This window comes from Microtus pennsylvanicus, chromosome 1, assembly GCF_037038515.1.
Source record: "Microtus pennsylvanicus isolate mMicPen1 chromosome 1, mMicPen1.hap1, whole genome shotgun sequence".
NCBI lineage: Eukaryota > Metazoa > Chordata > Mammalia > Rodentia > Cricetidae > Microtus > Microtus pennsylvanicus.
This window is the reverse complement of record NC_134579.1, coordinates 140,389,485-140,415,447: the sequence shown is the minus strand read 5'-3', so window position 1 is coordinate 140,415,447 and position 25,963 is coordinate 140,389,485. Positions and strand designations below refer to the sequence as shown.

At 41.3% G+C, this 25,963-nt stretch overlaps 1 protein-coding gene, 1 long non-coding RNA gene and 1 pseudogene across 2 annotated transcripts in view; 2 read left to right on the top strand and 1 right to left on the bottom strand.

Moving 5' to 3' along the window:
- LOC142859149 (cytochrome P450 2B2-like) overlaps nt 1-9,259 on the bottom strand; it is a 30,767-nt gene extending 21,508 nt beyond the window's left edge. The window contains exon 1 of the mRNA XM_075989512.1: nt 9,089-9,259. Coding sequence (XP_075845627.1) covers nt 9,089-9,259 — 171 coding nt within the window. The remainder of the gene's footprint in view (nt 1-9,088) is intronic.
- Nucleotides 1-25,963, top strand: part of LOC142859176 (uncharacterized) — a 376,470-nt gene that overhangs the window by 338,871 nt on the left and 11,636 nt on the right. The window lies entirely within an intron of this gene.
- On the top strand, nt 10,611-11,829 carry LOC142837261 (elongation factor 1-alpha 1 pseudogene; annotated as a pseudogene).

Genomic DNA, 25,963 nt, shown 5'->3' with positions numbered 1-25,963 from the left:
CTTACCCAGGAGGAATAGAAGACTGGAAATAATCAAACTGAGGGCTGAAATCAACAAAATAGAAACACGGAAAACAATCCAAAGGATCAATGAAATAGAGTTTGTTCTTTGAGAAAGTCAACAAGAATGACAAACCCCTATCCAAACTAATCAAGGCAGAGAGAGAACACACGAATTAACAAGATCAGAAATGAAAAGGGAGACATAACAACAGACACTGAGGAAATTCAGAGAATCATTAGGTCTTACTACAAAAGCTTATATGCCACAAAGTTGGAAAAGGTAAAAAAAAAAAATGAACTTGTTTTCAGATAAATACCATTTACCAAAATTAAATCAAGAACAGGTGAACAATTTAAATAAACCTATAGTTTGTGAGGAAATAGAAGCTGTCATAAAAAAAAAAACCTCCCAAACAAACAAAGCTCAGGACCAGATGGTCTTAATGCAGAATTTTATCATAAATTCCAAGAAGAGCTGATACCTATACTTCTTAATGTGTTACACATAATAGAAATAGAAGAGTCATTGCCAAACTCTTTTTATGAAGTGACAGTCACCCTGATTCCAAAACCACATAAAGACTCAACCAGGAAAGAGAATTACAGGCCAATCTCACTCATGAACATCAATGTAAAAATACTCAATAAAATTCTGTCAAACAGCATCCAAGAACACATGAAAAAAATCATCAGTTATGATCAGGAAGGCTTCATCCCAGAGATGCAGGTCTGGTTCAACATATGAAAATCTATCAATGTTATCCATCATATAAATAAACTGAGAGAAAAAAACATATGATCATTTCACTAGATGCTGAAAAAGCACATGACAAAATTCAACGCCCCTTTGTGATAAAGATTTTGGAGAGTGTAGGGATAAAAGGATCATACCTAAATATAATAAAAGCAATTTATAGCAAGCCAACAGCTAATATTAAATTAAATGGAGAGAAGCTCAAAGCCATTCCACTAAAATCAGGAACAAGAAAGGGCTCTCCACTCTAGCCATATCTTTTCAACATAGTGCTTGGAGTTCGAGCAATAGCAATAAGACAACATAAGGAGATCAAAGGAAGAAGGCAAACTTTTGTTATTTGCAAATGATGTGATAGTGTATATTAGTGACTCCAAAAACTCTACCAAAGAATTCCTACAGCTAATAAATGCCTTCTCTGGTGTGGCAAGATACAAGATCAACTCAAAAAAATCAGTAGCCCTCCTATACACAAAGGAAAGAGAAGCAGAGAGGGAAATCAGTGAAACTTCAACTTTTACAATAGCCACAAATAGCATAAAGTATCATGGGGTAACTCTAACCAAGAAAGTGAAAGATCTATTTGACAAGAACTTTAAGGTTTTGAAGAAAGAAATTGAAGAGGACACCAGAAAATGGAAAGACCTCCCATGCTCTTGGATTGGTAGGATCAACATAGAAAAATGGCAATTCTACCAAAAGCAATCTATAAATTTAATGCAATCCCAATCAAAATCCCCAAAAAAAAATTCTTCACAAATCTTGAGAGAATAATAAGCAACTTTGTGTGGAAAAACAAAAAACCCAGGATAGCCAAAATAATCCTATACAATAAAGGATCTTCTGGAGGCATTACCATCCCTGACTTCAAATTCTATTACAGAGATAGAGTAATGAAAACAGCTTGGTAATGGCATAAAAACAGAGATGTCGACCAATGGAATCAAATAGAAGAATCAGATATTAACTCACAAATTTATGAATACCTGATTTTTGACAAAGGGGCTAAAAGTATACAATGGAAGAAAGCATCTTCAACAAGTGGTACTGGCATAACTGGATGTCAACCTGTAGAAGAATGAAAATAGATCCATATCTATCACCATGCACAAAACTCAAGTCCAAATAGATTAAAAACCTCAATAAAAAATCTGACCACACTGAACCTGATAAAAGAGAAAGTGGGAAGTAGACTGCAACACATGGGCACAGGTGACCACTTCCTACGTACAACCCCAATAGCACAGACAATAAAAGCAACAATGAATAAATGGGACCTCCTGAAACTGAGAAGCTTCTATAAAGCAAAAAACACTGTCATTAAGACAAAAAGGCATCCTACTGAATGGGAGAAGATCTTAACCAACTCCACATCAGACAAAGGTCTGTTCTCTGAAATACATAAAGAACTCAAGAAACTAGACATTAAAATTCTAAATAACACAATTAAAAAATGGAGCACTGAACTAAACAGAGAATTCACAACAGAAGAAGTGCAAATGGCAAAAGATACTTAAGGTCATGTTCAACTTCCTTAGCAATCATGGAAATGCAAATCAAAACAACTTTGAGATACCATCTTACACCTGTCAGAATGGCTAAAATCAAAAACACCAATGATAACCTATGCTGGAGAGGATGTTGAGAAAGGGGAACACTCATCCATTGCTGGTGGGAATGCAAACTTGTGCAACCACTTTGGAAATCAGTATGGTGGTTCCTCAGGAAACTGGGAGTCAACCTACCTCAGGATCCAGCAATACCACTCTTGGGAATATACCCAAGAGATGCCCAATCATACTATAGAAGTATTTGTTCAACTATGTTCATAGCAGCATTATTTGTAATAGTCAAAACCTGGAAACAACCTAGATGCCCCTCAATGGAAGAATGGATAAACAAAGTATGAAACATATAAACATTAGAATACTACTCAGCAGTAAAAAACAATGACATCTTGAATTTTGCATGCAAGTGGCTGGAAATAGAAAACACTATCATGAGTGAGATAACCCAGACCCAAAAAGATAAATCTGGTATGTACTCACTCATTAGTGGACTCTAGCTAAAAACAAAGAATATTGAGCCTACAGTTTGTGATCCTAGAGAAGCTAAATAAAAAGGTGAACCCAAAGGAAAAACCTATATAGATCCTCCTGGAAATTGGAAGCAGATAAGATCGCAAGGCAAAGGCTGATAACCTTATTTTGACAAGCAAAATTCAATCCATGTCAATTGCTTAGGAAACCTTATAAAAGAGAACTGAGAGATTATCTGAAAGGATTCATGCTGTTGAAATTGACAATCAAAATCTGTTAAAAAGTTATGATAAGCTAGCAGACAAAAGATTCCTCCAGGAAGGCAATGTATATGCTATTCAAATAACCTTTAAGGATAAGAAGATATCATTAATGGAAAAATTTAAAACCTTGGAATCATGTGTGCAGAATGAGAACCAGATATGAGTTGATTTAATGAAATCATTAAAAATATTCACAGGTCAAGAGATTCAGGCTTTACAAAAGATGGTGGTAAAAAGTTTTGAATCACTTGAACTTGTTAGGACTGATAACCAAGGAGATGAGGTATAGGCAAAGGATTTAGCATTGTCACTGTATCTCAGAGTCAGTGGTGACTTACCAAGAGCTTTAGCTACTTATCCTGTTATTACCTTTGAAGGATCAGCAAATACACAATACTAAAATGGATACAAAGAATATAAATGGAAACTGTTAAGTATGAAAGATCTAAAAGAAGTTAAGCAAACAGTGGTATCTTATGGCATACATTAACTATTTGTAAGGGAGATGGTAAACACATAGGCTTCAAGCAATATGGTTACTCCAAATGATTAACATCAATTAGTCTCAGTGATATAAGAATATGGGCCACAGATACAGTGGAACTATTGGAGAGATCCAGCTATTCCTAGAATGGCAAGATAGAGTCAAAGAATTTGAGGCCAAAAACAAATTCTTGGTGAGGGTGGTTATGCTGATCCACAGAGTCAAGCTATTTACAATGAACACATCTTGTCCCTATGTCATACGGCAGCTTTAAATGCTTGGGACAGGATTCAAGAACTAGGGAGATGAATTTAATCATATACTAAGGTCATACAAGACCCAAAATAACCCTTTAGCACCTTTTTACAAAGATTAATTAAAGCTGTACAAATAGAGGTAACAGATCCAGAAGTTAGATGAATATTTATTGAATCTGGCTTTTGAAAATGCCAACTTAAAAAGAGAAAAAATACTTGAGCCTTTAAAGGTCAGATCAGCACCAAAGTTGAGTAGTTTGACTATAATAAAAAAAGCTTAGGTAGGAAAAGCAATTTCCAAAGGTATAAACAAACATCAAAATACCAAATGTTTTAATTGTGGCGGAATAGGATGCCTGGAAAGGGATTGTAGACAAGGCATTTCTAAAAATAGTTTCCCCTGGGAATAACAAAGAGAGAAGGTGTCAACCTCCTCGATTATGTAGAGGATGTGGCAAAGGCCAACATTGTACCAATGAACTTAGACCAAAGAGAGACAAACAAGGCAGCTTGTTAGCATTAGGAAGCTCTGTAGGGGCCTCTCACAGGCCCCCAAATCAAACATTATCCAATCATTCCCAATCACTGTGGAGGACACATCTCCCCCAAGGAAAAAAAATTTAAAAATCCAGTGCCTGTTGTTAAAAAAAAAAACAAACCATACAGTTCTAGATGATAGAATGAACATGGAAGATGAATGAAATATTCAAATAGAAAATAGGAAACATATTTTTGACAGACTTCTATAAATGATCAAAGACCAAAGCTGAGAGTACAAATAAATAACATTGTAATTGAAGTATTACTGAACACAAGTCCAGATATGACTATTGTTAAACCAGAATGTGAGCATCAAAATTGGCCTCATCAGAAGAGCAATGTTTAATTCCTAGGAATTGGAACCCTAGCTCAAGTAAAACAAAGCATGAGATGGCTTGAATGTATAAGACCATAAGGACAGAGAGAAAGGCTGAGGCCATGTGTGACTAATATAGCAGTGACTCTATGGGGTCATGTTCTCTTGCAGAAATGGAATACCCAGACTAACATTCCTGCAGTCTCAGAAATAGAACATAAACAAACTCATGTTTCTGGAAAGGATATTATAAGGTACTATAAAAAACAGTCACCAAACATTCAGGCTGTACAAAAGGACAATATATCTAGCAAACATTCAGAGGTACCAACAGCCCTTCCTTTAAAGTGGTTAACAAAGAATCAATGTGGGATAAACAATGGCCTTTACCAGAAGAGAAACTTCAGGATTTAGAATAGCTGGTACAGGGACAAATAGATGCTCACCATATTAAAGAATCAACCAGCCCTTTTAATTCTCCTGTATTTGTTGTTAAAACAAAATCTGGAAAATGGAGAACGGTGACAGATCTAAGAGCTGTTAATAAGGTGGTTCAACCTATGGGCTCTCTATAATCTGGAATTCCTTTGTCTTCCATATTGCCTAAAGGATGACGTCTTGCAGTTATTTATTTAAAAGATTGTTTCTTCACTATACTTATATAAGAAAAAGACAGAGAAAAATTTGCCTTCAAATGGTACCTACTTAGAATAGTTCTCAGTCTACTAAGAGATATCAATGGAGGATCCTACCACTATGAATGTTAAATAGCCCCACCCTGTGCTAATATTTTGTAAGATAGCCATTAGAAATAACACGTAAACCTATAGTTTACCATTACTTGGATGACATTTTACTATCTGATACAAATGTAGATAATTTAGAAAGAATGTTTGAAGAAGTAAAGAAAACTTTTCCTAGCTAGGGATTACAAGTTGCTCTTGAAAAAAAAATAATACAGAAAGGAGATTCTATTATCCAGGTTATACAATAGGTTTACAGAAAATTAGAACACAAAAAGTGAAAATTAGGAGAGATCAATTGCAGATTCCTGATGACTTTTAAAGATTGCTAGGAGACATTTTCAATCTATGACCCACTTCTGGGATAACACCTGATCTAATAATTCATTCAAACAAAATCTAAGATGGTGGCAGAGGTTTAAATAGTCCCAGAGAATTAACAGCTGAAGCAGAGAAAGAATTGACTTTGATTAAAGAGAAATTAGAGGAGGCACATGTGGATTGTGTATATCTGAATCTTAACTGCATTCAAGTGCATATTAGCCTCCAAATATTCCCCTACAGGAATTGTAATGCAGAGAGAAGATATTGCCTTAGAATAAATCGTTTCTAACTTGGTCTAACTTGGTCTAACCTCTTACAGATCATTGGCTAACAGTGGTTCCCCATCAGTTTGTGCAGGTTATAATTATAATATTTATGTATGTTTTGCCTCTTCTTTTCCCTGGATAATATTAATATTTGTTCTTATTGTATATAGTATTATATTAGACTTAGAACTCTCTTATTTAGACAAAATGGGGAGGTGTTGTGGGAACTCTTTCAGCCAGTAGCCTTTAAGATATTAGCCCACTTTGGGCATGGTCTCATGTATTTTAAATGCGGACAAGAAGCATGCACAGGCCTCTTGACTGCTGAATTTGGGTCCAATTCCCAGCAGATCCCAGCAGAGGACGGTGGATGGCTACTATTTCAGTGAGCTTATCTCCAGATAGATAAACCTTTATTATACTCCATTCCAGGCTAGTGTGGAACTGTTTTATACACCAATATGTTATGTTAAAGTGTTATTGAGACACTGTAGAATTCTGGTGGTTTCTAATCCGATTAGTAGCTTTGATGGTCCAGTTTCCCTTTGTGTCTCTCCACTGGCCAAAAGAATGTCATCATTAAGACTCAATCTTTGTAACAGACACATCATGACTAAAGCTCACAAAACCATCTTACATCAACACAGAAGCCTAGAAGAGATCTCAGCTTCTTGAGTCACAAGAGATGCTTTCAGGAAACATTCCAGAGGGTTTCCTGGCTACCTCACATGCATCCACACATGGTTTAGGAGAATGCAGAGCTTACACAGACTTTAGCAACTGTATTTGAGTCAGGCTCCAGGCTCATCCACAACACACTTGAGAGAGCCAAGCTGGTTGTGTCTGGGGTTCACCACAGGTCATCATTACCGTTTGGCATCGAGAGGCATCTGTCTGGACCAGCTGCTCTTTCTTTTTGCCTGTTCCACATGCTATGTTTTCGTGCATTCTCTGCTAGGGAACTAGTCCCTATTGTGGTTGTGTTGAGAAGTGGCAGAGCCCTTGGGAGCTGGAAACTAGTAAGAGGCCCTGGGACTTCAGAGCAGATTCACAGAATAGGTTAATGCTAGTCTCACAGAGAGATCTGGATTCTAAGAAAGTGGATTATTATAAAACAAGGCCCACTCAACATGGTTAGCATCTACTGCATGTAACGGCTTTTCCTGTCCTTTATTGTATTGTGACACACAAGAAGGGTTCTTATCAAAGGTTGGAAGGCTTGAAGTCTTGATATTAGGCTGCCACATAGGATGATTATGAGCTGGATAAGCCTTTAATTGATAAAGAACTTAGCCTCTGGACTTTTATGGCAGCAACAGAAAACAGATGAAGACATGAGGAGATTTTTTTCTTGCCTGCTTAGTTAAATCACTTCAGTTCTTACTATCCTTGGCATAGGTTAAGCCTGCTCATCGCCCTGACCTGAAGATTCAGTGCCGGCCTCTCCCCTGTCACACTGTGACCTCATCCACCTGGCTCCACTCTTCCCCTAGCACCAGCTACTGCTCAGGAATGGCTTCTTTTCCATACCTGTCATCGTTCTGGAAAGTTGTTGTGATTTGTTGAAGTACTGCCTCTTACATAAGTGTGTTTGAACTCTCAACATATCTTAAAATTCCTATTGCTTTGCTTATATCCAATATCACTCGGGTAAGCAATTAACTTGCCAAATTTTTATGAGTTTATTCTGTATCTGCAAACAGACTCTCAGGTCCTGAGGGCCAAGGAAGGCAGCTCAGCTCCCTGACATTGGCACATACATTAAATCGCGGTCTGAACAGTCTTTTAAAGAACTACATAGAGGGTAGGAATTCCCTGACCAGTGCACATCACCTAGCCCCTGGGAACCTTGTATGCCCATGACATTATGACTATCCCTACAGGGAAAAGATGTAGCATGTTGTGCTATCATGACAGGATGTCACCAAACCTCACTGTGAGCTCTAGGGGTAAGGGTGCTGGAGGAAGTACCACTTTCGTCAGTGATGTAGCTGTTCATAAGTTGTTCACATGACAGTAAATAGCTCCTACATCCATACTTACTCAAACAACCATAATTACCTCCAAGTAGGAATGACCTTTAGACACAGAGAGGTGGACAGCAGAATGAGAAAAGGAGAAATATTTTCAAAGAACAAAATTAATCCCAGCACTCAGAACACAGAGGCAGTTGGATCTCTGTGAGTTTGAAGCCATCTACAGAGTGAGTTCCAGGAGAGCCAGGACCGTTTCACAGAGAAACCCTGTCTCAAAAAACAAAACAAAGCAAAATTTTAAAAAATGAAAAATATAAGATGTTAACTTGACCTTTCCAACATGTGGGAAGCACATTTTTAAAACCCTTGTGACCAGGTGTAACACACATCTGTCAATCCAGCATTTGAGATGTTAACTTGGAAGGATCATCAGCCTGAGCAAAGGAGGATGACCTTGTCTCAAAAACAAAATTTTTAAAAAACAAATGCATACATCATGGGTTCAGGTGGGTGATACATTAAAAACCAAGAGATAACAGGAAGTTGGGGTTGTTGCCAATATATCAGGTCTCTAAACAGGAAATGAGGCCAAAGATGCTAATCAGTTACAAATAAACAAGTTGTAATTGAACGTGAAATCTCACTAGTGAAGCCTGGTAAAGATGGTGCCAGGGTTGTCTCCTTGGATGGTCCTTGGGTTTATAACTGATAAGCTCTCCCTACCTATGTCAGCTCCTGACCTGCCTCTCCTCCCCTTTGTTTCAGAACATAGCAAGCTAATCTTTTGTGCTGCCAGTAGCAAACCTTATTTGTGGATGCATCTGACATTTTTTTCTTTTGGAAAAAGATGCACCAAATCAAAAATTGTAATCCCTAGGCCCATACCTGGATACCCAGACACCTTTCACACTCCAAGCATAGTGTCCCACAGAATTTCAAAACAGTGAGGACACACCTGTTGATCCGAGCACCATCTCTCACCAATCAGCACCTCACCTTTCACTCAGCAACCTTTCAACGTGAACCTATGACCTGGAAGGAGTCCTTTGCTTCACCCACTGAGTGATCCCCAGGAGCAAACATGGGGCTAATCCCATAAGGCACAGGCCCTGTGCGTGTCTTACCTGATTAAAGGAGTTGAGGAGGCCTCCTCTGTCCATCTGTAGCAGGTTTCCCAAGAGGGGCAGGGGTCGGGGTCCTGGTGGAAGGTGACCATGGGCCTTTGGATGGCCCCTGACCAGGAGTAGCAAGAAGCCTGCGAGAAGAGCAAGGAGGAGCAGGACACTGGGCTCCATGGTCCTGGTCTGAGCACCGTCCACTTCACTGCACACTCCAGCGGGACTTTTATGCTGGACCTGCATCTCCACCCAGTTGAGCAACTTCAGCAGCTCCTGCCTCCTGTTTCATCACTGTCTAGGAGTGTGAGCTCCTGATTGGGCTGTCGGTGACCTATTCACTCCCTATCTCATTAAACACACCATAACCCTAGGACACCATGAAACAGATACACAGGACAAAGGGCATAGGGAGTAATGCATCTCGGTTTCTGGCGGTGAGTATTTACTCAGGCATGGACCTGTGTGTGTGTACTGTATGCTTTATATATAAAAGGTCACTTCTAATATGAATGTGCAGCTGTGTTTGAGTCTAGATGTGCTTGCTAGTCTCTTGAATGCCCGGGGTTTGTTTTCTTGTATAATCTTCAATTGTGGATACCTTTCTGTATGTTCTCAGCTTTATGTGTGAGTGTGTTCACATTTAAATGAGAAGAATAGTGTTGCATGGTCCTGTGCATGCCTCTGTGTGTCTCTGCAGTACCCAGCCCAAGTCTTTGAGGGGCTGCAGATGTGATTTCTCCAGAGTCTCCATTGCATTCTCTGGCCTGTGACAGCCAAAGATGTGAGAGAAAGGAGAGGGAAAAAAAGGAAAGAGATTTAGGAGTGGGAAGGTTCAGGAATGAGAAGGAGAGAGAGGCTGAAACCTGGCAGAGGAGCAGCTGGGGTCCATGGGTATATGGGCTGACTAGTTTTATGTCAACTTGATACAAGCTAGCATCATTTGAGAGGAAGGAACTTGAGCTGAGAAGATATGCTTATTAAACCACATTGTGAGCAAGCCTGTAAGGCATTTTCTTAATTAGTGATTGATGGGGAGGGGCCAGTCCACTGTAGGTGCTGCCACCCCTGAGCTGGTGGTCCTGGGTTCTATAAGAAGGTGGACTGAGCAAGTCCTGAGGAGCAAGGCAGTAAGAAGCACCCTCCAATGGTCTCTGCATCAGCTCCGGCCTCCAGGTTCCAGACCTTACCTCCCAGGATGATGAACTGTAAAGTGGGAATGAAAGTAAAATAAACCCTTTCCCCCTCATGTGACCTCCAGTTCTGGTGTTTTGTCACAGAAATCGAAACCCTAACTAAAAGAGTCTCTCATCTCTGTGACTAATGGCAAATGCTTCCTTTTGTCCTCCTGGCTGTCTTCATAGGACATGAAGCTCTCTGACTCTCTCTCTCTCTTGTATCTCTCTTTGACACTGTCCCTGTCCTCCCACCCCGTAAACTCTATGCTTCAAGATGCAGAGACTGGTTTTTCACAATGAGTTTGCCATCAGAAAGCAGGTGTTGTAAAATCCACCACTAATTCAAAGCCAAAATGGGGAAGGAAAAGACTCACATCAGCATCGGCATCATTGGACATGTCGATTCAAGCAAGTCCACTACAACCGGCCACCGAATCTACAAGTGTGGTGTAATCAACAAACGATCCATCGAGAAGTTTAAGAAGGAGGCTGCCAAGATGGGAAAAGGCTCCTTCAAGTATGCCTGGGTCTTGGACAAACTGAAAGCTGAGCGTAAGCGTGGTATCACTATTGACATCTCCCTGTGGGAGATGTTTGAGACCAGCAAGTACTATGTGACTATCATTGATGCCCCAGGACACAGAGACTTCATCAAACACATGATTACAGGCACATCACAGGCTGACTGTGCTGTCCTGATTGTTGCTGCTGGTGTTGGTGAATTCTAAGCTGGTATTTCCAAGAATGGGCAGACCTGTGAGCATGCACTTCTGGCATACACCCTGGGTGTGAAACAGCTAATTGTTGGTATCAACAAAATGGATTCCACCGAGCCACCCTACAACCAGAAGACATACGAGGAACTTGTTAAGGAAATCAGCACCTGCATTAAGAAAATTGACTACAACCCAGACACAGTAGCATGTGTGCCAATTTCTGGTTGGAATGGTGACAACACGCTAGAGCCAAGTGCTAATATGCCTTGGTTCAAGGGATGCAAAGTCACTCGCAAAGATGGTAGTACCAATGTGACCACCCTGTTGGAAGCGTCGGATTGTATCCTGCCACCAGCTCGTCCAACTGACAAGCCTCTGCAACTGCCCCTGCAGGACGTCTATAAAATTGGTGGCATTGGGACTGTCCCTGTGGGCCGAGTGGAGACCAGTGTTTTAAACCTGGCATGGTGGTGACCTTTGCTCCAGTCAGTGTGACAGCAGAGGTAAAGTCTGTTGAAATGCACCTTGAAGCTTTGAGTGAAGCTTTTCCAGGAGAAAATGTGGGCATAAATGTAAAGAACGTGTCTGTCAAACGACCCTCCCCTCCCCCCAAGTTCGCCCTTTTGTCTGCAGGGTCCTTGGACTACCAGGAGTCCCTGTTCCTGTGCGGAGAAGATCAATCCAGACTGGTGAGTGTGTGCTATGGGGGAGGGGGGACGATCCAGGAAGGGAACACAGGGCCCTTGCAGCTCCTGCTGTGGGGGCTTCTTTGTTCCACACAACCCTGCTTCCCCCAAGCTTGCTCTCTTGTCTGTGAGATCCTTGGGCCCAGGAACAGTTCCTGCTCCTGTACTGAGGCTTTCCACCCAGAGGGGTGATTGTCTGCCCACTGGGCAGGAAGGACCCGGGAAAGGAGTGCAAGGCACCTCCTGCTCCTGTTGCAAGAGCTTTGTTCCACAGGACCCTGCCCTCCTCCAAGCCTGCCCTATTGTCTGTGGAGGCCTGGAGGTGGGGGGCTGGGAAGGGAGCACAGGGTGCCTCCAGGTCCTGCTGCAGGAGCTTCTTTGTTTCATAAGACCCTGCATGGCACAAAGTAGCTGTGATGGCACATGCCTACAATCCTGTCACTCTGGAAATAAAGCAGGAACTTAGAGTCATTTAAAAATACATAATTATCCTCTCCATCTGCGAGGTCCTAAGATCCCCCCAACTCAGCCTGCTTCAGGGCTGAAGGTCTGGGGACACAGTGGTGAGTGCAACAGCTGCAGGGGTTTCTTTGTTCCACCAAACCGACACCTACCAAGCCAGCCCTTTTGTCTGCGAGGTCCTTGGCCAGCAAGTGGCTCTGATCCTGTAGCAGGAGATCCATCCAGAGGGTTTAGTGTGTGCCCGCCCGGCCAGCCAGACACCCCAGAAATGGAGTACAGGCACTCTCCAATCCCCTAAACTTTCTGCCCATTCAGCAGGGCTTCTCCCTGGCTACCGGCTTTCTCCACTTATCCCATTCCAGCTTGCCCCCAAGCACTCCTTTCCATCTGCAGAGTCCTAGGATCTCCCAACTCAGCCTGGTCGGGGATGAGGGTCTGGGGACACAGTGGTGTATGCAATGGCTGCAGGGGTTTCTTTGTTCCACCGAGCAGGCACCTACCAAGCCTGCCCTTTTGTCTGAGAAGTCCTTGGCTAGCAAGTGGCCCTGATCCTGATCCAGTACCTGGAGATCCATCCGGAGGGGTAAGTGTGTTTCTGCCAGGCTGGCCAGACACCCAGGGAAAGGAATACAGGAAACCTCCAAACCCCAAACTTTTTGGCCATTCAGCGGGGCTTCTTCCCAGCTTCTGCCTTTCTTTATTTTTCCTATGCCATCTTGGCCCCAATCACTCCTTTCCTTAGATCCACCACACAGCCTGCTTAAGGGAGGAGGGGATCTGAGAGCCAACTCCAATGCTGAGGGGACATAAGAGAGGGCAGACAAGGAAAATCCCTAAGTACACAGTTAGCCACAGCAAAGATTGAACCAAGCCACCGAGACTCTCCTGACGACATTTGAAGAAAGAGATGGGCAGGTGCCAATGCAAGAATCCCTCCATCAACCTGAAAAGCAACAATAACACCAGAATCCAGTGAACATGCAACAGGAAGACTTGAACACCCTAATCCAGAAGAAGTAGAAAAAAAAATCAACTATAAACACAGCATTATAGAAGTGATAGAGACCCTAAAACAGGATGTGAAAAACTCCTTTAAAGAAATGGATGAGAAGACTAACAAAAAGTTAGAAGAAATGAATAAATTCCTCAAAGATACCGTAGAAACCCAAGGAAAAGCAATCAAACAGATAATGGAAACAGTTCAAGACTTGAAAACTGAAATGGAGGCAATGAAGAAAACACAAACCGAGGGATGGCTGGATGTGGAAAATCTGGGTAAATGAACAGGAACTACAGAGACAAATATAACCAACTAAATATAAGAGATAAAAGAAAGAATCTCAGACGCTGAAGATACTATAGAGGAAATAAACTCACTGATCAAAGAAAACAGTATATCCAATAAATTCTCAACACAAAACACCCAGGAAATCTGGGACGCCATGAAAATACCAAACCTAATAATAACAGGGGTAGAAGAAGGAGAAAAATTACAGCTCAAAGGCCCATAAAATATATTCAACAAAATTATAGAAGAAAACTTTCCCATTCTAAATAAGGATATTCCTATGAAGGTACAAGAAGCATACAGAACACCAAATAGACAGGATAAAAAAAAACATCCCCTACCCATATAATAATCAAAACACAAAACATGCAGAAAAAAGAAAGAATATTAAGAGCTGCAAAGGAAAAAGTGAAAACATTCAAGTAACATATAAAGGTAAACCTATCAGAATTAAACCTGACTTCTCCATGGAAACCATGAAAGCCAGAAGGTCATGGATAGATGTGCTGCAGACACTAAGAGACCATGGATGCAAGCCCAGACTACTATACCCAGCAAAGCTTTCTTTCACCATCGAAGGAGAAAACAAGATATTCCAGGATAAAACAGATTTAAACAATATGTCACCATAAACCCAGCCTTACAGAAAGTACTAGAAGTAAAACCACAAACCAAGGAAGCCAACAACACCCATAATAACACAGACACATCTAAAAACCCTCAACCAGCACAACTCAAAGAAGGGAAACACACAAACATTACCACCAAAAAAAAAAAATAACTGGAGTTAACAACCCCTGGTCATTAATATCACTTAATATGAATGGACTCAATTCACCTATAAAAAGGCACAGGTTAAGAGAATAAATGCAAAAAAAAGGATCCAACATTCTTTTGTTTACAAGAAACACACCTCTCTTGTAATGAGAAGAGGGCTGTGTTCGCAGAATCCGGCTAGCTTAAAACCCTAAATAATTACACGGAAACTATATTCATTTAAATACATGTACATGACTCCCTAGGAGAAGGCTCACAACAAAACTGACACTCCAGAATACACTATAGCCAGCAGGAAGCAGTGTCCTCTGCAGAGTCCTATAAGCATCTCCCAGCAGAAGGATGCGTTTTCTCCATTGTTCACTGTAGAACTTACTGGGTCTCTCGTGTAGTTGTAATGAGCAGTAGTTTGGGAATCTAGTAGAGTCATTGCATCTAAACATTAGAATGTAACAGTTGTTTCTCATTGTACCTAGTAACAATAGAATGTAATAGTTGGGAGTCCTTAGAGCTTAATAAAATCATAACCAGGAACAGTTATTGTTTTCTGTGATTTATAGAGTTGTTTTTCTGAGGGAGTTTTCCATATGTTGCATGACTTTGGTGACAAGACCATCCTGGTACACCGGGAAAATCCTGAATTATTGGGTACTGTACCCAATAAGGATGAAAATTTCAGGAGTCTGATGGTTTCCTTCAGCAAACATACAGAATACATCAAGAGGGTGTTGGTATGAGGATTTGTTTTATGAATAAAACAACCTTTGTGTTACAATCAATAAATATGTTTTTGGAAGAGCAGTTTGGCATTCAGTCTATCAGAGACTGGACCTGCTTTCTGCTGAAGAGCCTAAATTGCGTTCTGGAATGACTCACCTTCTTTGGACATCCCACTGACTACAGAACTCCCAAAAAATATATCCATTGGAATTGCTTGTATCTACAGTCTAACATTTTAGTTTGTATCATTATTTCAGACATTGTTGGGTATTGGTATAGGAGGTTTTTCCGTTTGTGTGCTTTCATTGGTTGAATAAAGAGAGTGACTTGGCCTTTTGATAGGGCAGCCCTCAAATGGGTGGGGTAGACAGAACAGAATTCTGGGAGGAAGAAGCCAGTGTGACAGACGCCACGCTTCTCCTGCCCAAGAGGGACGCTAGTTAAACTCATGCCAGTAAGCCACGACCTCGTGGTGAACACAGATTAATAGAAATGGGCTAATCAAGATGTGAGAGTTAGCCAATAAGAGGCTAGATATAATGAGCCAGGCAATAATTTAATTAATACAATTTCTGTGTGGTTATTTCGGGGGTTAAGCTAGCCAGGCTCCAGGATGCAGTCCGCTCCCCCTTATAAAACAGATTGACACTCCAACGTGATGGACTAAATCCACTTAAAAACCTGAGAGGACTTTAAAAGGAGAGAGAGTTTAATACAGCATTTTGCTGTTTGCTAGGGCGTTCCACAGAGAGATTTCCTGACTCAGAAATAGAAGCAGAAAAAAAGCCATTTTAATACAAAGCTTCCTGAGCCCTACAGCCGGTGCAAATTTCAGCTACAGAGCATTTGTGGGCCCGGATAATGCTGTCTGTGTCCATGGTGTCGGTAGGAAAGCATCTGAGATCATGCCTGTGGCTCAGCAGTCCTTGCCTGGGCAGGCAGCAGAATCAGGTCTACTAGGCGTGCACACACAGGAGAGCATGGCAGATTTCTGCCACCATGCACAGAGATGTTTCCTGGCTGCACAATGATCTCCATGACAGATTTGGCTTTAACTCAGAAAGAAAGTTTATGTGCTGCATGCTCAGTCTCAGAATATGCTGCTCAGTGCAGCTCCTACCTGGCGGCCCCAGAGCTAGCAGAAATGGTACATCCAGAATTTTGAAATTGAAGAGAGGTGGAGCCAACATCCAGAGAAGCCACAACCTAGCTGCTTAGCATTTTAAAAGCTCTTCAAGACAGTAGAGAATTAAAGAGAATGCAATGGGACAGATTCAGACATAAAAGACCTCTGGGTCATATTGCCAGTTCAAGTACATAGGCTTGGGAGAGAAGAAAAAGAGGAAAGTCATAAAATAAAGTTAATGCTTTTAAAAAAGGGTAAAGTCTTTAAAGAGACAGAGTACAGATAGTCATAGATTAAAAGAAGTAAAGAGAAATAAGCCATGTAAAGATGAAAAATACACAGAGAATCTGGATTATGTGTATTATTGTATTTTCTTTGAATTTTTTTGACTGTAAAGGAGCTAAATACAGAGGCATATCTCATTGTGTTGGCTGCTAAGATAAACCAGGACTTATACTATAAAGGTATCTTGACTTCAGAATTTGGGTCTAAGGATATGATGCTTTGGAAAAGAGGTTCATCTTTTGTTTTCACAGAAGATAAGACTATATGCATTGCTTCTAGACCACTATGGTATGATAGACCACGCCCTCCTGAAAGGTTGCTGTACACACCCTCAAAAATTTACTTTGCCCAACTGCTGACTGAGAGGAACCTAGCAAACAGGATACTCCATAAAAGACCTGATTAACAGTGCCCCCATAGAGCATAAAGCAGTTTGGAGATAAATAACTGTATGGATATTCCCAAATATTGCTTATAAATGTTCTTTTACATTTAAAGGGAGATATGATATAGATATGAATAATTTACAATTGGTATGGATTTTACTTTGTTGATATAAATTTAAGGTCAATTTTGTTATATGTATATGTATTTCTGTTCTTGGTTAAGGTATTGTGATTGTGTAGCTCATTTAAAATGTAATGTATAGTTAGAAAATATAGGTTGATAATGGATAATCATCAATAATAGTCAAGCTTGTAGTCATGTTAGATTTTCTAAATATATAGAGATGTATTTCAGTTAGATAGGCATTCTTCATATCTTTCAAAGTCTACAGAATATGGCATTTAAAGTTTTATTAACTTAGGGCTTTTTATGACAATGAGACACATCTGCTCCTGGCAGCACCAAGCTACTTTCTGAGGAAGATGGACATCAAAGAGACTCTTTATGGAGTTGGTTAGCAATTTGGGCAAGAAACTACTCTTGCCTGGACTTTTGCATAAACTGGACACAAAGACCCCACAGAGAGAGGACTGCTGAACTTGCAAAAAGGTGAGATGATCTTTTGGGGTTCCTGCTTCATGAAAGAGTCTGCAAGACATTCTGCAGGACAAAGAAGAAAGTGACTGAATTGTCTTTGAAATTTCCTGCTTCGTGGAAATGTCTGCTGGATACTATGGGCCTGTAAGCTGAAGATGGATACCCCAACGGTACAGAGTTAACTTTGGGTGACTGTCCAGGGAGCGAGATGTCTCTGTCGTTTTTAGAGTTTGGAAGTTGCTTATTTCTTGTTTACTTAGGTAATATTATATCCTTCTGGAGTTTTTGATGGACTTGAAGAATGGATAGTTAGAGTTTTCCTTAGTTATGGTAAAAAGATAAAATGGATATAAATATTGTTACTGTAATTCTTGTTTGTTAGCTGTTTTGTTATATGTAATTTTACTATGTTAAAGTGAAAGCCTTTATTTTTTGTTCAAACAGAAAAAAAGGAAATGGTGTAGGAGGTTCTTCTGTTTGTGTGTTGCTCTCATTGGTTGAATAAAGAGACTGCCTTGGCCCTTTGATAGGGCAGCCCTTAAGCGGGCAGAGTAGACAGAACAGAATGCTATGAGGAAGAAGGCAGTGAGGCAGATGCAATACTTCTCCTGGCCAAGACATACGCTAGTCAGACTCATGCCAGTAAGCCACGACCTCCTGGTGAACACAGATTAATAGAAATGGGCTAATAAAGATGTGAGAGTTAGCTAATTGGAGGCTAGGTATAATGGGCCAGGCAGTAATTTAATTAATACAATCTCTGTGTGGTTATTTCGGGGGTCAAGCTAGGGAGGCTGCAAGATGTACCCTGCTCCCCCTTATACAAAAGGTATAAGTCTAAAAGCAAATAATTTGTCCCTTATGTTCCTTCCTTCCCCTTCCTCTTATCCTGTCTTACTTTGTCTTATATATTTCTCATTATTCTATTGTGTAACCTAGTCTACTAACCATTGTTTTTTATCTGTCAGCATTGTTACTCCTTTAAGGTACAAAGTAAAAATTTCCAACTTAATAGATGTCTTTGTGGTTCTATTTGGCTTACTAGGTGCTTGTTCTTTTCATTATTGCTTTGTGGATCATAGTATACACATTTAACGTATCACAACCAGCGTTGTAGTGATGTTGTATCACTCCACATGACACATGAGAACCCTACTATAGAAGAGAACATCCTGGATTCTCGGGCTATTCAGTTCATACATTTTAATTCCATACATATTATGAACTTCATGCGGAGATAGGGTCAGAAAGAAAGCTCAGAAGTGAAAAACACTTGCTGATCTCCCAAAGACCTGCATTTAATTCTCAGCACTTACTCTGTGTCTCAGAACTGCTTCTACCTCCAGTCCCAGTGGCATGCATGTGACACAGAGACATACATGCAGGCAACATTCATACACATACAACTGAAGCTTTTAAAAACCAGACTTCTCCATTCATAAGGGGATCTCACACCCCTCATCAAAGGAGCTCCTTTTTGAAATAATCTGAAAATATTACAGAAAGACAAAACTAGTCGAATGTAGAGGTCAGCTCACTGTGGGCTGCCTGTCCCCAGTAAACAAACTTACAAAACAACCACACAAGATCCCCGAGGTTTCAGGAACATCACAGAAACACTAAGAGCAGGAAGACCAGACAGCAACTTCAAGATAACCTCCTTTAGAAGAAGTGGAGGAAAAGGAGGAAGAGAGAGAGGAAACGACTTTGAGATTTCATCTGACTCCAGCCGGAATTGTTGAGATTAATAAAGCAGATGAGAGCAGATGCTGGCAAGGATTCAGGACATGAGGTAGACTACTCACGGCTGATGGGAGTGTAAACTGGTGCAGCCACTATGGGAATCATTGTGGAGGTTCCTCAACAAGCTGAAAGTAGATCTGCCACAAGACTCCAGCTCCACCACTCTAGGGCATGTCTGCAGGACACAGCATCTTACTACAGAGATACTTGCTCATCATGTCCATTGCTGCTTTATTCATAGCATTCAGTAGTGGGAAATAGCCAAGATGCCCATTGAGTCATGAGTGGATAAGGAAAATGTAGTTCACTTACAAGGGAATATTATTTGGCTCTAGAGAAGAATGAAATTATGAAATATTCAGGTAACTATATGGAGCTGGAAATGATCATCCAGGCCAAGGTAATGCAGGCCCAGAAAGACATTGCATGTTTTCTCTTCTATGTGGCTTTTGGGCTTTCAGTATGAGGGTTTTGTTTAGAACACCAACAGAGGTTAAGTAGCTGGTAAGGGACAGCGTGGGGGATCTTTCATGGATGGGGACATAGCACATGGTGCTATAAGAAGTAAGTGGAAATTAGAACAAGAGGATTAAATGGGGAAGGAGTGACAGCACAGAGTAGAGGGGAATGAGAGGAAGGATAACCAACACTGAAGGAATTTTGAAAAGCCACACAGAATCCTACTAGTGTGGAGGTATCCTAAAATATATGCACAGATTAAAGGAATTTAAATGGCATTGCCATATAAGGAGGAAGACAACACCAAAAGAGGCATCACATGCCACCCTTAAAACCCACAGACCAACAGGCTACATCTCATCGAGCTGACCCAATGGGTCCCATAGACTGTCCCACCCAAAACATCAGAGTCTATTTCCAATGCCATTGGTTGATTTCACAACCTGATGGTAAACCTGTTTTGCAGAAGACACCACATTCTCACGGTGCAGAGGAACATGGAGCAATCTAGGTGGTACTCCTCTGGAAGCCTCACCCCGACTTACTAGTGTTCACAGTGCTAGAAGGTGCTATGGTGCAATCATCAGCTCACCCAGCTATGAGCCCTGTGAGGTACAGTAATGACTGCCTGCAAGAAATGCCCACTGGCGCAATAATGGCGAGAATGTCAGGCACATTTTTAAAAACTGGATTTAGGCCCAATCTTCACATATGCATGTGTGTGTCTATGTGTGCGTACGTGTGTGTGCCTGTTTGTTTGATTTTGTGCATGTCAGTGTGCGTGTGTGTGTGTGTGTGTGTGTGTGTGTGTGTGTGTGTGTGGTATCTTTCTTCTTTACCTCTCTTCTGGAACAACCATAGATACAGACAAGAGAAACACAGAAGGTCCAACTGTGACTTGTCATCCAGAGGAGGATTCAGAACAGGTAGAGAAGACAGTAAAGCAGGGATCTGATAACACAGGAACACAGCTGTTAGGAGACATGTCTTCGTGGACTTTTGCATCTCACTGACTGAGGTGGTCACTCTCTCCCTGTCATGTTCTCCCTTTATCCTTCCCTGTCTGTGTGCCTTTTTCTACTCCTTGGGGCATGCCGTTCTCTGTTGTCCTTTTCTCTCCACTCCTCCCACCACAGCCCCACCTTTCTTCTCTCCTCTGCATCTATGTCCTTCCTCAGTCCTCTGAGCTCAAGGAACTGAACTGCTTCTAATGCGTAACTGTGGACTAGCAGGAAGGGGTCTGTCTCCTTCATCAAGATAAGCCTGCATCCCGTCCTTTTAAATGGAACTTGGGCCCTAACTCCTGGTTGTGTGGCCAATGCGTTCACATTTTCTCTATTAAAATGAGCAAACAGCAGCTTGCTGTGGTAAACAAACCTGTTCCTGACAGTCCTGATTAGGGTGTGGCTGGAGTAAACAAGGCTAAAGGCTGTGTCTAAGTCTAAAAGTCAGTGCTTCCAGAAACTGGCACAAACAAACTTCTCTGACCCCATGGGGAAGGACCAGCAGTACACTGGACCTTCACACACCGGCAAGACGCCACCATGAACTTTTATGAACCCACAATCTTCCTCTTACTGGGCAGAGCAGGTTCTCATTCCACGCCCAGAGAGCATGATGGGAAAGCATTGCATCCTTTGCACAAAATAATCTATTTAGTCATCCACTACCTTATGGTGTTGCTGCAGCAACTGGACTTGAAAGTTTTTTAAAAAGCAGAAAGAGGACACAGACTTGTGTGGTTAGAGAACAGCCTTGGTTCTAGGAGGAGCTGGCTCAGGGGTATGAACGTTACCATACCCAACATAAGAAAAATTTCAAGTAATCAGGAACTCTTGTGTGGCTGGTCAATCTAACAGATGTGTATCATTGACTGTGACAACAATTTCTTTTCCTTACCAAACAGCAGGATGTAAAATTGGTGGATAAGGAACATAGGCCCAATGGGTCTCACTCTGGCTTTTCTGGATTCTCAGCAGCAACATCAGGATCGTATGTCTCTGCTCCACACAACGTACCAATTGAGATTTATTTTCATCCGGTAAAAACCACAAACATGCCCTCTCCCCATACCACAACAGTGTCAGAACCCTTTCATAAACCAGTTGATGAATCTTTTCATAGGCCTGAGAAAATTATGTGGTGGTGTTTTCATGCAAAAATCTATCCATGGCAGATTGTTTACAGATAACCACATCAAAAAAAATTTTAAAAAAACCACAAATATGGTGACTGTGTATATAACCCTAACTCACCCTTTTTTATTTTATTTTTAATTTATCCTTAAGACTCAAATGTGCCATTTCAAAATTCCTTGCCACTAAATAGTATATCATCCCAAATCCCTGAGATGAGTTTGTTCCAGAGGCTGATATTGGGGTTTTAGCATCAATAGCTTAATGGTACCCAGACAGGAATTATCATTTAATCAAGGCATCAATGACCAAACTCTCTGTGATGCCAGAAAGAGAAATTCTGCCCTCCCCTTTTTCCAGTTCTGTAAGCTTTGTTCTTTAACAAACCATGCAGTGACTATTCAGAAGCCTGCTTTTGTGTAGCCATACAGTAGATATTCTGAGTGACTCAAATGCACTTCCTACAAAGTGAGCCCACAAAGAGAGCAAGGAGGAGCAGGACACTGGGCTCCATGGTCCTGGTCTGAACACCTCCACTTCACTGCACACTCCAGCCGGACTTTTATGATGGACCTGAATCTTAACCCAGTGGAGCAACTTTAGTTTTCCCACTTCCTGTCTCCTCACTATCCAGGAGTGTGAGTACCACACTTCCTGATTGGGCTGTCGGTGACCTGCTCACTCCCTATCTTCTTACCTTCACCCTAGATGTTGGCAAGAACACCATGATTCATATCCACAAGACAAAATGTCATAGGGAGTAATGTGCCTCAATTTCTGAGTATACATATGCCAGCTCAGTTATGTCTGTTATTTTCTCGGACATGGACCTGTATGTAGTGAGGAGCAGCAGGGCTGTGTCCTGCCACCTGGCTAGCATTATACCTGAAATAATTACAAGGAAACTGTATTCTTTTAAGCACTGCCTGGCCCATTAGTTCTAACCTCTTATTGGCTAGCTCTTACATATTGATCTAACCCATTTCTAATATTCTGTGTAGCACCACTAGCTGGCTTACCAGGAAAGATCTTAACCTGCGTCTGTCTGGAGTGGGTGAATCATGGCGACTGACTGATTCAGCTTCTTTCTCCTGGAATTCTGTTCTGTTTACTCCGCCTACCTAATTTTCTGTCCTATCAAAGGGCTAAGGCAGTTTCTTTATTTAACCAATGAAATTAACACAAAACAGAAGACTCTCCCCCATTACCTGTGCATATTTACTGTGTGCTTTATATAGAAAAAGTCATTTCTATTATGAAAATGCAGTTCTATGTTCCTGTGTTAGAGTCTAGATGTGCTTTCTAGTCTATTCTTACATATCTGCGGGGTCCGTTTGCATGAATATTTTTACATTGTGGAGGCCTATCTGTATGATCTTAGATTCATATGTAAATGTATTCACATTTAAGAAAGAGGAGATTTTTGCATGGTCTTGTGTGTGTCTCTGCAGTTATTGACCCAAGTCTCCAATAAGCTGCAGATGATATTTCTTGAGAGTCCCCATGGTATCTCTGGCTGGTGATCTCCAAACCTGAGAGAAATAAAAGGAGAATCAAGAGATGCAAGAATGGGGAGATCGTGAGCCAGGAGGAGAGAGCCTGAAACCTGGCAGTGGAGCCTCTGGAACCTCTGGGTAGCTCTGATGGGTAGCTTTATTGTCAACTTGATACAATCTCAGTTCATTTGAGAGGAAGGAACTTCAGTGGAGAAAATGAACCCATAAAATCACACTATGGCCAATCTTGTAAGACAATTTTTTTGGGGAAATGGAGACTGTTCATTCATTTCCTGCCCACACAGACTGGAATAACCACACAGAAACTATACTAACTACAGCACTGTTTGACCAATACCTTATACATATTCCTAGCTAGCTCTTACATCTTAAATCAACCCACCTCTATCAATCTGTTATTACTGTGATGCTGTGTCCTACTGGAAAGTTTCTGGCATCTTTTTTCTTTGGCAGCTACATGGCATCTCCCTGACTCTGCTTTCTTTCTCCATGAATTGAGTTCATTTTCTCTACCAAGCTTATTCTTCCATGCCATAGGACAAAAGAGCTTAATCATTAATAAAACATATTAACATCATACAGATCATTAACTTTTCTGTCTAAATACAAAGGAAGGCTTTTAACTTTAACATAATAAAATTACACATAACAAAACATGTATCAAGAAAGAATCACACCTACAACGTTTAGTCTATTTGTAACTGCAAAGTTTCATATCTAATTTATCTTTTATCATAACTAAGAAAAACTATAACTATCTGTCTTCAACTCCTTCAAAGTTCCCTGAAGGATATAATATTGTCTAAGTAATCATCTAAGTAAGTCAGGAAAGGAGCCTAGTCGCTGAAGTGGCCGCTTTTTTAAAGGGAGAGAGACCACACCCCAATGGGCTGGTATCTCAGCCGCTATTGGCTGAAGGAGCAGAAGGAGCACCTGCAACACCTAAGGAGTCCCACATCAAATACATTTGGATATAGGTCTCTTTGTTTGTTTGTCTTAAACAAGGTCTCCCTCTGTATCCCAAGCTGATGTTCTAATCCACTGTGTGGCCTACGAAAGAGGTTCTTAACACTTATGTACTTCTATTAGTAGGTCAAGGCAATATCTCCCCCAAAATGTGAAGATTATTACAGCTACTGTATGAAATGCAGTTCACGGCTCCCATGGGGAATCCTGCATTAGAATAATGATGCAAGTTCAGTGCAAGATAAACCCACTTGGCAGGACAAAGGTTCCAGGGTTGTTAAAGTCTATTGTGGCACATTGCCAAGGTCAGAAAAGTACAGATGCAAGCCTGAAATCACCGTGGTTTCCTGACCTTTCTCCTTCCTGAATCACTGAACTATAACTCTGCTGCCAACATCAGACAGGCATGAGCTGAACTTCACAAGAAGGATGCAGCTTCCCCTCTCTCACTCCATATCTCTCTCCAGTAAAGAGAACTGAAGTCTTATTAAGAAAGGGAGGTATAAGGAGCTGCATGGCCACCCTTGCCTCTCTTCTCTGCATTAGGAAAGCTGAGATTAAGCATCAACCATTGCCTAAGTAACTTAGCAAGACCCTATGTCCAAATAAATCCTTAAAAGAGTGGGCCATGCACCAAGTGGAAGAGTAGTTGCCTGGTGCCTTAGTTACTTTTCTATTGCTATCAAGAGGCACCATCCTAATCCTCAAGCTTGAGGCAGAAAGAAGGAACACTAACTGCAAATGAGTGGACATTTGAGATCTTGATGCTACCAAGAAAACATGCTTTACTCTATTATTTCCCAAGCTTTCCCAGGCTTTCAGTAGATTCAGTTATCCATGTTGGGCTGCCATTCTGTAACATGAGGGCCTGCTTGTTGGGGTATCTGTCCCGCCTGGTACCCCACAGCCGTCAAACATCAAAGAAAATCACACAGAGATCTCCGTAAGTTATAAAACTGATTGGGCCCATTAGCTCAGTCTTCTTATTAGCTCTTGTAGCTTATATTAACCCATTATTCTGATCTATGTTAGCCATGTGGCTCACTACCTCAGTGGGGCAAATCACATGTTGCTTCTTCAAAGTCTGGGCAGGAGTGTGAAGGGAGCTTCCTGCCTCCCAGAATACTCCTGTTCTCATTACCCCACCTCTACTTCCTGTCTGGTTGTGTTGTGCCCAGATTATGACCCGCAGAGAGAGACCACCAGAGAGGCCCAGATTGTAATAAGCAAGGTTTAATCAGCATAATACAAACATGTTTGGAACTCATCTCCATCCGTATTACAACAAGGTAGAGAGGAGCTGTATCTCCTCTGTGGCGTAAGCTTTTAAAGGCACAACTGCAAAGAGAATCTTTGAAGATGCTTTGGGACGGGTACAAGGACTTTTGCTCCCTCCCATTCTGTTAAGTTAGCTTTTTCCTTGTTTTTAGAGCAAGGCCACTGTTCTTGAGTTAGGCCATCTTTATCAGCCTGTACCAGGTGACTGGCTGAGCTGAGCTAAGTGACCTTGTGCTCAGAATCTCCTGGGTGGGAGAGGGGAAGACCACTATCTTCCTAGGAAAACCTTCTGCTAGGAAATTTCTTCTTGCCCCTTTTAGAAAAAGGGATGAAGGTCCCACATTCCCCACTCCTCTTGGTCCTAAGAATCAGCTCAATCATGAGCTGGTTTTGCTAACTTTGGCCAAATTGTCTCTTAAAATTACAGTCTTTTTATGTTTCTTTTGACTTAGCATTTTAACCAGGATTATTGGATGATGTATTCTTTTAACTGCTTCCAGCTGACTTTGGGGTGTCGTAGTCAAGGGTTAACAAAGGTGAAATGCTAGTCAAAAAGAGAAAATT